Here is a 13,024-nt window from a genome sequence, read left to right on the forward strand (position 1 = left end):
AAATTTAAAAGTCTGAGATTTTTTTTATTTCAGATTTGTAGTGATTTAAATTGAGAGCACCACCGTACAGATGTTTAATATACTGATTCCAGGTGGTCCTCTGCAGACGGAAACACAAAATTTGAACTCTTGGCATCCCTTTTTTCTACTTTCCCAACTAGAACATCCCTAAATCATGCCCACACACACATCCACCTAACCACAATCTTACCATTGTCTGACCTGGTCCCTACAGACAGACAAAGAAGGAGCAAGGTGTAAACAACATATTTCACCTGATATGTGTATAACAGCACTGCAACAACATATCCTGGATATCCTACAAAAACCTCCACAGCTGAATGACACAGTGTGATGCAGTTGTGTTGATGGTTAGACTGTTTTCATATTAAAAACCAAACTAGTAAAGCAGAAGATGATCTTAGATGTGTAATTAATTTGATTAATGATGTGCTGAGTGGGTCAGTGATACAAATGAGGGTTGAACATATGGCTGACAGCAGGGGGCGCTGTGGCCACACACTGCAACTAATAAGGGAGCTGACATGGAGTGATGGACTGGAATGAAGTGAGGGAAAAGAAGAGAAAGAAAAAAAGAAAAGCACAAGTAGGTTGTAGCTGGTAGAGCAGAGTGAGATGATCTTACCATCCGTTTTATCAGAGGCATCATCTTTAGTAGCAGAGAAAGAGTGAAGAAGAGGAGGTAAGAAACGAAGGGAAAGGATTGACACAAATGATTATTGAACGAAGAAGACACAAAAGGAAAAGGAAGTCAAGAGAGGAAAAACGAAAATTGAACAGAATATGTCAGTAACGACGAAACACAAAATAATGAAAAGGAATTAAGAATGTAAGACAGAAAAGAGAGGAGAGACAAGAGAAGAGGAGAGGAGCACAGTGTGAATTAGTTACAGAGCATCTGTTTAACAGAGAACCATGCAGATGCAGAGGTCAACATCGAAATAGAGACAGACGAACTGACACGCAGGACAAGATTCCAGGGTTCCCACTCATTTCTTGAGATCATTTTCCAGGACTTTTCCAGAACATTTTCAGTGATGTCTAGGTAAGGCCTTCACAACTGGAGCATGTGGGACGAATTTGGCCCTTTAACCACGCCAATCCAGGCCTTTGATCATTTATAAATCTGAAAAAACATTAATCATTTCTTCAAATAAGAAAGTTGTTGAATATGTGGACTTCATGTCTGTTGTTAATCACAGTGACACTTCTTATATTAAAAAGTAACTGCTGTTAAATGCAGCCTTGTATTTATTAAAACAACAAGCAAAGGTGCTTACACACATAGTGTTTCTTTATGTGAAAATTAATAAAAAGGGAGAAAAAAATAAAAAGGTGCATTGTTTTACACATTTTAACTTTTGCTAAGTTTTATGTTTTAGTTTTAATTTTGTTGGTTATCCTGATGAATTTGGTGCTAGCATGTTGGTAATATGGCTACACAGTGCACTGCATTATCTGTAATGTTTTATGTAAGCTCTCTGTGATCCCTGTTACCATTGTTAAGAAGAAGAAGAAGATCTTCTTTAATATCATTTATTTTCAGACACAATGCCAATGCTAGCAAAATAAAAACTGCTGAAATAATTTTTCAGGACATTTAAGATTTTTGTCAAGGTTTTTCAGAACGCATGGGAACCCTGTTTTCATCTACAAAACATGCACACAGAGAATATCCATACCGACACATATACCGGGTACATTAACAGGCAGTGAGCAGGCAGCAGGAGAGGAGAGTTCAGCAGCGGAGAGGAGAAAGGCCAGTCCAAGCACTGGAGTGTGTGAGTGTGAAGGTCCATCCTTATATTTTGTAGATGTGACGAGCTTATATACTTTTTTCTTCAACCTGTCAGAAACTTTAGAAGAACTACTAAGCTGACTCCTCAGATGGAGTCTGCCTGATGTACTGTTGATCGCATGCTGACCGACGTCTTCACTGTTTGGTTAGTCATCATCTAACTCGACTGACAGGGCCCTTACCCAGTGAGGAGTAGGAGCCAGGGGGCAGACGCCCCGCTGCCCTGGTCTGTCCGACGTGCCGGTGCTTAGCGACTGCTGCTGCGTTTACATCCACATCACTACGGGATCGCTGCAGGGAGGCCGATGACACCCCACCCTTTGAACCCGCAGGGACTGATAGGACAGCACGAGGAGGAGGAGGAGTGTGTGGGAGAAGGGATGGGAGGTGATGAGGGTATATATACACATCACAAAAGACATGCAGGCACCACAAAACACAAATACAATATTGATACTGTACAGAAATACACAAACAGCCAGACACATATACGCATATGTGTGCGCACATGTGTGTGTAACATAAAAACATAACGGGAAGTGGCTGTACGGGGCTTGACACAGGCAGATGTAAATGAGAATGATGGAAATGGCTCTGTGGGAGCTGATGTTTGTCATAGTGTGTGTGTGTTGTGTGTGCGCTTTTACAGGAGCAAGTGAGCATGAGATTATGTGTTTGAGAGAGCTCAGAAGTGTGTGCGCGTGTGTGTTTGACTCACCTCGCCCTGGAGCTGCTGACCATTTAGAAGTCAGGGGCCGACTGACAGAAAAGAGAGAAAAGTAGGTCAGTCCACAACACACAAAAAACACAATGGTAATGTAGTGCCAACTTATGAAAAAGATTTTATTTTTTAAATCAAAATATAAACCAACTCAATCATCTTACACTTGAAATGGAAAATTAATTGAAATTATACTGCTTTCTACAAGTTCTGTGAAGGAATCCTCCCCCAAAAGCTTTGTCTATCCAAGAGGTCAGGAAGATGGCCGGTTCAGGTTCAATTATGTTTTGACATAACATTTTCTCGGCACATCAGAGAAGAAAGAATGAAAGTAAACTGAGGAGATCGGATAATCTTACTAAAACATTTCTCAAAATGATTCCTGACAAATGATTCTCTGATCTAAACACTCAGAGGTAGTCTTACAATAACCCTAGAGGATTAACGTGAGCTATGGAGGAGCAGAGCTGAGCGTTGATTACTTGAGGCTCTCCTGAGAGGAGGACGAGGAACGGTCACTCTGGGGAAGTGAGGCCACGCTGCCAGAGCTCTTCAGACAAGACTGAAGGGTCCTCTGGTATGACGATTCCAAAGAGTTGTAAAGAGCGTCTGCCTCCCCTGGGAAGTGGTTCCTCAGACCCCAGTAGGCCCTGAAGGAGAAAGAGGATAGAAAAACAGACGGAGGTGGACAGAGAAATAAGCAAGCAGAGAGGAATAAGAGATTTGGACAGGAAAAGGAAAGCGGTGAGATATCCAACACTACTTTCTTCTTTCAAATAATTTAATTCTTAGAAATTCTGGCATGTGAGTGTGTATATTTGTGTGTCTTACTTGCGGGCTTCTACTCTGGCCTCTGAGTCTGCATCTCGAATTCCCTTCTTGATGCTCTCTACCAGAACTGCTGTGTGTCTGCAAGTGAGAGAAATACAGAAAGGAAAGGTGCATTAAGTGTGAACAAGTTGAAAAACATTCTTTATTCCTTTGTAAACCACACTAATGTGAATCCTGCACAGTCATGTCTCTGCTGCAGTGTTGGATCAGTCCTCACCTCTCTAGAGAGTGTGTCTGCCATTCCTGTAGTAGGAGGTCCAAGAAATCATAACAGCGCCTGGAGATGACACATTTTTAGCATTCTCATTATCACAGAATACACCACTTAACAGCAGCATCATTATAAGCACGTCATGATCTTATAGCTGCTCATTACCACACTCTTTATCACTGCAGTGTCAACACCAGTGCTTTTGTTAATCTCACCTTCTCACAGCCACAGACTTGGATGTGCAGTTACTGGTTATCAAGGGGATGAGTCTGGGGACGTGTGTGTGCTGCAGAGAGGGAATGATGTGAAATGAGAAGAAAAATCCAACGATCAGACTACAAAGAATCTCAACGAAACTGTTGAAAGAATTCATATTTGTGTTTGCAGAACCCACCCGTATGATGATGCGGATAGCCGACACACCAGAGGTGGCCATGACTTTGGCACAGTTAGGGATGAGGTTGAAAAGGACTGGAACGATGGCCTCCGCTCCATGGTCAAATTTATTCCCCAGCACTGTAGAGAGGTGGCTGTGAGAGGACACAGGGAAATACTCATCAAATTTATGATAAAAGCACAAAACACAATCAAAACTGCAAGAGCAGTTATAATAAAGGCTGTGTGCAATCAGTGACTGAGTGCTTAATCAAGGCTGTGTGAAAAATCACACATTTATGAACTTTGAACACTAAGATTGAAGCGTACAGGTTCTCATAATTTGAACAAGGTAACTCTCCATGATAAGCATAGCCTGGGGGGTAAATAAAATGCATGTCAGGCTTGTAAATGTAGCAGCTCACTTGTCCCAACAGGCAGGTAGTTAAAAAAAAAAAATTAAACCCATGACTGTTTTCTGGAGCTAATGATGGAAGCATTAGTATTGCTGGGCCAGCAGCTGCCAATATCACTGCTGAGTGTGTTGTACAAAGACAGCTATCAGCAGGGCAAAGAATATTTCAGGTGTAATTGAGATTTATATTTGTATAGTTATTTGTATTGGTTATTAGAGTTTTAGATGGGGGGCACTGACATACCATTTTCAATATGCAGGAATGTTTGCTGCTTTGCATCTAAGACACAATGTATCCTCATTCTGATTCATTTAAAATCAAGATAAAACCTGACAAATAACTTAAGTTTTTGTTGTCATTTGATAACCACCAATAAATAAAACAATTTGTATGGGGGCAAGTAAAAATCATCTTCGGGCAAGTAGGTTTCAGACCCACTTGCAGGCCAGTGAAGAAAAACCATTACGGTTTAACGTGATGTGTATCAAGAGAAGAGCATAAAAAGTTCACAGTTCAGATGTGAAATTTTATAGCACATCCAACTACTTCTGAAATGTATGGGAGACTACTGCAAAGTTAACAGTTTCTTAAAGTATTTTCTGTATTTTGTTATCACAGATGTGCCCTCCAGTGACAGCAGCATCTGCAATTAACACTCACGCCACAGTGATGCAGGCCTCTCGGACAACTTGTGACCGCAGGTCTTTAGCTGACAGTTTAAAGGCTCCATCCAGGAGCCGTAGGTGCTGGTAGAAACAATCATAGGTGGATGCACCTGCCACCAACAGTGAGCGGATCTTCTTCAGCTGTGATAAAAAAAAAAAAAAAAGAAAACAAAAACATTACAGACATCAACAATGATTAAAGAAGCAGTGTCACAAAAAGTCATTTCATTGATATAACTGAAAAACGAGGAATCTACTAACAGCATTGGCTCTCTGGTCCCAGTCGTGTTTGTCATCAGAACAGATCTCACGGATCTTATTCAGGTTGTCCTCGAGATCCCTTGATGAGTAGATCTGCACAGGAGAGAAGGGACGGAGGAGACAGAAAAAAGTCTCACACAGTGGCCTTGATAGTTTGATTATTAAATGGAATGAATGCGTGTTTGTCTACATTCATGCGTGTAGTGTACCTGGACAGTAGGGACATCTGTAAAGGCTTTAATGAAGTCCTCTTCATCAATTGCCCCAGCACTTTCCTTGGATACTAGAAAATCAAAGCAGAGTTGATTAATTAATGCACGTGTGTATGTGTGCGCCTTTACACAATTAGATTTCTGCACTAGTTGGTTTCATGATTCTGGTTTAAGTCACAAAAACACAAGAACACAATCACTCACACACACTCACACACACACAGAAGTCAGAGACAGCAGCCTGTTTCTAATGGACTTCCTGGCAGTAATGGGCATGTCAATCATATTTCTCTGGGGGCCAGGAGGCCCTGTGGACCACACCTCCTACAGCTACTAATTGAAAAGGCAGAGAGAAAGACGCGATAAAGGAGGAAAAATGCGAGCAAGAAGGAGGTGAGAGCAATCCAAGAGAACGAGAATATTGGAACATGCTGGAGAGAAGAATAGCATAAAGGGAAAACACATGGTAGAGGAATGCTGAGTGTAATAAATGACGCAGTGGAAAGGCAGTGGAAATGCATCCTTGCCTCCTTTCCCCTAGGGTTGGTTTTCATATCAGGCTGGACCTCAAAGACATGTCATATCAAACCTCTACATGACCCTTAGAGAGCTGGGGAACATTGATGTGGCTGGCTGGGTATCTGCAGGCACTATCCTCTGTTATTCTCAGGGAGTAACAGAGAAGCAGCCTGGCCATGAAACAAATCTAGCAGCACCCATCACCATTTTTAATCATTTTTATTGCCAGCTTCATGAAACAGAAAAGTTCATGGCGTGTTATCATGGTGAGCAGTTATGGCTGCAATAATAATCATAATTATATTTGATAGCTGATGGCTTTCACAATTGCAAAAACTAGTTTTGATATGAGAAACAAGTATTAAATCATCAGCATTAAGGCTGAATATAATGTGTCCAGCCTAAACTTGTAAACAAAGTCTATTTTTACTTATATAAATAGATTTGGGAGATCATAAAATATAGAAATATGATCATTAACCAGCAGGGTGAAAAATTATTTGCCTGCTATGATTGAAGACTGTTGGCGTTCGAGACAAGTAATCTTGTGACCCTACCAGATACAGCTTTAGACTTTTTTCAAGATCTAGACTTTTTTCTGCCAGTTATTGGCAAAATTGAAATATCTATCTTCTGTCTGAGCCTCTCTGTCGGGCGTTGCCAGAGTGTGTGGGCGTGCTGTCATCTAAATGCAAATGAAGACAACAGGGCCTCCTATCGCTGCCATCGTGGAAAGTAGTCTGATCTAGCAGAGTAAAAACCAGACAAACTAATTCACAGGAAAAAGAAATTAATTTAGTATCACAGATCTGTGGCAAAGGTCAAGGTTTTAGAACTGAAAAAAAAAACATCACGCCCTTGACTTCAGCCTCTAGCAGCCGCTCCACGATCAATAAGACAGTAATGATCATAGTGACAAGAGATCACAGTCTTGTGTTTCCAACCAAACGAGCAGCGTAGCAGGACTCAGACAGACTGCTCGCTTGTAAAACACTAACACCTACGCATGTATGTGTGCATGTATATGTGACATTGCTGACACAGGCAGAGCAGCAGGCAGCAGCGAATTGACTGCCCGGTTGTGGGAAAGCAGCTTTCTTCCCATTGTGTGAGAGAGAGGGAGATGGGGAAAATCAATACATGCAAAGAGGAAGCAAACACAACACTCCAGCCATCCACAGCAGGAGAAAGACTTTACAGAAAGGAGGAGGAGGCTCTCTCAACGGGAAAGAAGATATTAACTGTTTCAAAGGCAAAGCTTCTGAGTCGAGCACAGATATGAGGCTGATGATAAGAATATGAGTGTATCAGATTTCTGAGGAGATGCAGAGAGAGAGTGTGTGTTGATGTGGACTGTGATGTAATTTTGCTTCTTCTATCTGCCCCAGTAGTCTGTTCTATTCTGTGACCTCCAGTAATATACTGTCATAGAACCATTATACAGCCAGCTGCAGGAACATCCTGGAAACATGTCACCTACACTGAACTGTCTAAGAATATCTGAGGTCAGTACTGCAGATTTTGTTCATCTTTAGTAGGGCTGGGTATTCTTTAAAAAAATATAATACCAGTGGCAATAACAGTATCCTTCAAAGTGATACCAATACCAAAGAGCACTTCACTTTTTTTTATACTTCATTCGATACCCATCATGTGAAAGAAAGCATTCCTGAAATAATCCTTCATCATTTTATACATTTGTTTTTATCGCCACAGGTATGTAGTGTAACAAATGTACTTTTGAATGTTTCTGTGGCATTTTGGCAGGTTGAACTGCCAACTCGGTCAAATACACCATGCTCAAATTTGCCACAATAAAGACTGAATGGGTTGTAGCTGTGGCAACAGCAGGCCAACCACATGTCTCATTAATTCGAAGAAAACTTGCTGATTGGCAGGGAGCAGAACCATACAAAGAGTAATTTCTTTCTAGATCTGGGTATAAAAAGGACTGAATGCAAGTATAATTTGTCTGAAGAAGAGTTACTACTTGGTACTGTCTTATTTCAGTCAATACCTTAAAGGTATTGAGTATTGAGAACCAGCTTTAATCTTTAGTGTTAAATTAGATTGAGATTGCCTCACATGCATTTAGACCACGTGTGTGTAACTAAAGGCACGTGGGCCAAATCCCACCAGGCACCTAAAGTTAGAGCTTGCAAATAATATAATTTCCACAATACAATTGAATGTTTGCAATTGAATACATTATGGAGTTGTCAGGGATATACAGCGTAATATTGTACCTGCTATGAAAAATCAGAAGTAATGAATGAAATGATGGCTGTACCACATATGATTTATACCAAGAAAAAAACCCAAGGAGCTCAGACATTTGGCTGGGGGTCATTTCACTTCACATTCAAATTTCAAAACACAATTTTGAACTGCAAAGTATGTAAAGATGACAGAATGTTCTTTCCCACTTATTCTGTATTATTACACCAATGATCAACATCAATTCCTTTTGTGGTGGTTTTGTATTTTGACTTGTCTAAGTCCAGCCTGGAAATTCCCTACGAGTCATTCAAGTTCCTGTCTGCACAAAAGATTTCCTCACAAAAAGGAGGATACTCCTCAATACTTAATGATGTCAAGTGCTTCTGTATTCAATAAGCTCTAAATAATCAAATAGTGACACAGTGACTATAGAAATGTACTACTCACTGGAAACTGGTTATAGACTTCAACACAAATAAAAGTAAGGTTTGCCAGTTGTAATGATGCTGATAATTTTCATTTGCTACCAGCCTAAAGCAGGGTTTCTGCTGCCTTCAGAGGGTGCTCGAGAAGAAAAATGTCATGGCGTTGTGATGGTGTAATTTTGGCACTCTTATTATTACTACAAGGTTAGTGGGCCTACTAGCACATCTCTCTGTCCCCCTCTCTCTCTCTCTTCAATCAGTGGTAAAGCTGACTGTTTGTTTCTAAGCCAATGCATGTGTCATTGTCTTTGTTCTTTACATGGCAGATTGTGTGTAACATTATTGAAATTTAATTCAAATTATTGCAATATCTCTGATATCATCTGAATGTGCTGCCTTCACCATGGCGACAGCTGCAAATAGGCTATCTTGCCTTTTTTTTAAGGTGTGGGATGGTGCCAAACTGTTGTTGGGATGTAGAAGGGGGTGCATGACCTAAAAAGCTTGGGAAGCACTGGCCTGTAGGAAGCACTAGCCATGAATCAATGATATGAACACCACTTTCTCAATGTGCAAATGTCGTTTTTTACAAACTTGGTGAAACAGATGTTCTCTGCATTAATCATGTGTATAAATTAACACTAAATTAAGTACCTAGCTTGCCACCAGTAGCGCTAGGTCTGCGTGCAGCGGAGGACTCTGCAGGCTTCTTCGGAACTTTTGGGACCTTGAAGGCAGCCTGGGCTGACGAAGAGCGATTCCCATCAACACTGTCGTCATCCTCAAAACTACGATCTGAAAAGAGAGGACAGAGTAAAGTGTTATCATCCACCCCTTATGTATAATTCAACATTTATTATCAGTATACACTGAATTTCATTTTGCTTCCACAAACTAAACCTACAGTTACACATATGACACTTTCAACAGATAAAGCACATTAGTCAAGATGGATATAAATATAAAATTATATCCTCTGGATTCAGGTCACAGTTAACACACTTATTTTGATTTAGCAACAGGAGAGTTTGATGTTTAAAATACTTCTTCAGCATGTTGCATTTGAATGGAGGGACTCTGAATCGCCTGTTGGAGGGCAGAAGTTGATGTACTTCACAGGACTTAAACAGAGCTAGGAGCTGAGCAGCACACCAGAAGGAACATGAAATGTTATTGAGCTGAGTTCTTCCACAATTTTGCAAATTATTATTATCAAAAACACTGTGGAACAATTATTTTATTTATTTATTTATTTACAGCCTGCATGAGAATCTTTATAAACTATCAGTAAATACAGAATCCCGAGTGACAATCAACATCGACTCACATAAACAATTACTATGCTGAAATCTGATGTAATAAGATCATATTAATTATTCAAACTCCCAGGTCCCTTTGAAGCATTTCACAGAACTCTAGATTTTATTTGCCCCTTTGATGTTGGGCATAAACAAGCTTAAGGCCAGTTGAAGACAATGAACACTAGAGAGAAAAGTAAAGACAAGAAGCCGAGGAGGAGGAGGAGGATGTAGTCTACAGAGAGCCAGGTCAGGAATCATTAAATCAATAGTAATTAAAATCACACCACTCATGAGAAGAAAAAGGCAAACTCACACACATAAACGATCACTTCAGGTGATCATCAAAATGTTCACTTGTGCAAACAGTGACTGACAGAACTCTCTGGAACCAAAACCTTCGATCTGTATGCTAGCAGAAATTAGCTGCTAGCTTTCTCGCTAGCATTGAAACACTTGTGGACGACGATATGTGGGGGACATATATACACACACATAGAGATAGAACTGTTGGCATAGGAATGCAGTTGCACTCCCGTCGCTCTGACAACCAGCCATGCAGAAATGCGCCAAAGCCACCACCCTACACCTTGACTCATACATCAGGTTACCTACACGCACACGCGCACACACACAAACATACACACAGACAACATGCAAAATCAATTGACAGGCATGCATGTGTGCGTGCACATATAAGCCAAATGTTTACAGTGACTGCAGAGCCTATTATGTCAAGCTAAATGGACATGTAAATATGTAGATGGATGCATTCATCCTTTACCATCAAACAATCATCGACACACACACAAACACACCCAGCTCCATCCATCTCTGCACTCACAGTCACAGATCCGCTGGCAGATAAGACGTCTCATGCTTCTGGGAGGGCGTGGTATTGGGGTTCCCCCTCTTCTCCAAGCCGTACCCCAAAACACATACACACACCTCACACACACTTCATAGTGGGGCTAAGGCTGCGCGCGCACACACACACAAACACACACCTCACGTCGCGGTCCGAAAACCCCTCCACCCATACAAGTGCCGGCATTTTCTTTCACTCTCCCTCTCTCCCTCTACCAGCATCTCTCCTCCTTCCCTCAGCAGCCTCACAGCCAATCAGACCAGAGGTGACATCATAGTGTTGCAGCCAGTGCGGAGGCAGGACTATGAATGTGTGTGTGTGTGTGTGATGGGAGAGAAAGGGAGAGACACACACACACACAGACACTCCAGGAATATTAACAGGGCTTTTCTGTGTCCCTGCCAGACCAGCTAACCTAAACTCATTACCATTGACAGGACACACACACTCTCGAGCCTCTTACACCTCTCCGCCTAACACACACAATAGTCAACAACCTCTTAACACACTTTTTATGCTGCTATGTTAAATGTGCATCTTGTCTCACAGGTATTTGTATTTACTCTCTATTTCTTCACACACACACACAAAAGAACAAAGAATGATAGAGCAATGATCAAAGGAGGGGTTGTGGGGAGGGTGAAGGGTGGAACAGACCACACCCCTCCATCTGAGGCCTTGACCCTCCCACTCTCACACAGAGAGACACAGAGACACACACACACACAGACACACACTCAGATGAGCAGTGGACTATAGCACTTTATATTACTATAGGTCTAAAGAAAGTAATCATATATAAAACTAGGCTATAAATCCTTTTTAGTCAATGACTAACCGAACTCATTGACCTTAGAAGTCATCAGACTAGGCTTGCAAAGGCATGAGATTTTTACCGTACAACAATAACAATTATCAGTCACAATGACCCTTGAAGGATGGATAACACAACGATATGAAACATACGAAACTACTATGGTAGAATTCAATATGATTTTTACTTTACTGACTCGAATATGAATATGGCACACTTCAATATTTTTAATAACACTAATACTGCAGAATTTAATACTCTAGATAAGGAAATAATAACTGTCAAACCATGGTATATCGTGAAACTGGTATACTGCTACTGCAACCCTGCAGCAGATAGTTAGTACTTGGGCTGGTGAACCTCTGTCAGGTCTGCAGTCATGTTCACTTCTGGCTTGTTTTGAGGGATTTTGCTTTCAGCCTGATCCACAGCAAGTAAAATAAATGCTCAGTTCATTTGAAGTTTGATTCATTCAGCTGCACAGTTCTAAAATTGTGATTTTGATAATATTTCAATCAATTGTGCAGCCTTCATTTGCATCCATATCAGATGAAGAGTGCAGGAATTGTAGCTCTTATATATAATATAGGACAGATTTAGAGGACTGAAATGTAATGACAAAAGAGAGTCATCCTATTTACAACGTGACTAACTGAACCCTTAAAGCTGGAAATATACTTGCTTTTAACTATGTGTTTGCATACGCATCCCTATGCATCCCTATGCCTCATGGCTGCCTCGCGTATCCAGCGTCCATTTGGAGCGATGGTTGTGTGCGTCCTCAGAAATTAAAGCTGCGCATAAACGAACGCAAACACATGGTTAAACAGCAAGTATATCTTGAAGTATGTCTAACTGAAATTTAGATGAGTCATCTAGTCTTAAACAAAAAACAAAACAAAACAAAATATAGCAAAAAAAAACAAAACAACAACAACAAAAAAAGAATGATCAAACAGTCAATTATAACAGCATTATCTTCTTAGTGCGGGGCAGTATATAATGTCATATTGGTTTGCAGAGTATGGCTGACATTAGCCGTCATCTTAGACACATTGCCAGTATTGTATAATATTAAAAATATCAATTAGTTAAATAAACTAGTATTTCTGGTACTGGCTCGCAAAGGTAGTAACAGTTAACAGAGTAGTAGCCTAATCACACACACCTATGAAAACTGCCTAGATCCCTTTATGTAAAGTGGAATTTTACTTATGTTTGGTCTTACAGTCAGATCATACAGTATGAGTGATACTTTTGTTTTCTGTGGGCAAGTAATGACATCTCATCTTGCAAACCCTAAAATAATTTTAATATTATCAGTCAGCATTAAGGGTCAAAGTTCAAGGGTCAAGAGGACAACAAGACC

The 13,024-nt window shown here is 40.7% G+C and overlaps 1 protein-coding gene across 2 annotated transcripts in view; it reads right to left on the reverse strand.

Annotated features, from left to right (window-relative positions):
* clasp2 (cytoplasmic linker associated protein 2) overlaps positions 1-13,024 on the reverse strand; it is a 74,027-nt gene that overhangs the window by 26,141 nt on the left and 34,862 nt on the right. The window contains exons 1-13 of one of the 2 annotated variants that reach the window (XM_084739036.1): positions 10,818-10,974; positions 9,330-9,470; positions 5,509-5,582; positions 5,300-5,392; positions 5,034-5,179; positions 3,977-4,112; positions 3,798-3,868; positions 3,589-3,648; positions 3,372-3,449; positions 3,023-3,190; positions 2,538-2,578; positions 2,002-2,154; positions 212-229 (exon numbers count right to left, since the gene is read on the reverse strand). In XM_084739036.1, coding sequence (XP_084595162.1) covers positions 212-229; positions 2,002-2,154; positions 2,538-2,578; positions 3,023-3,190; positions 3,372-3,449; positions 3,589-3,648; positions 3,798-3,868; positions 3,977-4,112; positions 5,034-5,179; positions 5,300-5,392; positions 5,509-5,582; positions 9,330-9,470; positions 10,818-10,851 — 1,213 coding nt within the window. In that variant the 5' untranslated portion in view covers positions 10,852-10,974. Of the gene's footprint in view, positions 1-211; positions 230-2,001; positions 2,155-2,537; positions 2,579-3,022; positions 3,191-3,371; positions 3,450-3,588; positions 3,649-3,797; positions 3,869-3,976; positions 4,113-5,033; positions 5,180-5,299; positions 5,393-5,508; positions 5,583-9,329; positions 9,471-10,817; positions 10,975-13,024 lie in introns of those variants that run through there. The other variant, XM_084739037.1, reaches the window with a different exon arrangement.

Source organism: Lutjanus erythropterus, chromosome 16, assembly GCF_056507025.1.
Source record: "Lutjanus erythropterus isolate fLutEry1 chromosome 16, fLutEry1.hap2, whole genome shotgun sequence".
NCBI lineage: Eukaryota > Metazoa > Chordata > Actinopteri > Lutjaniformes > Lutjanidae > Lutjanus > Lutjanus erythropterus.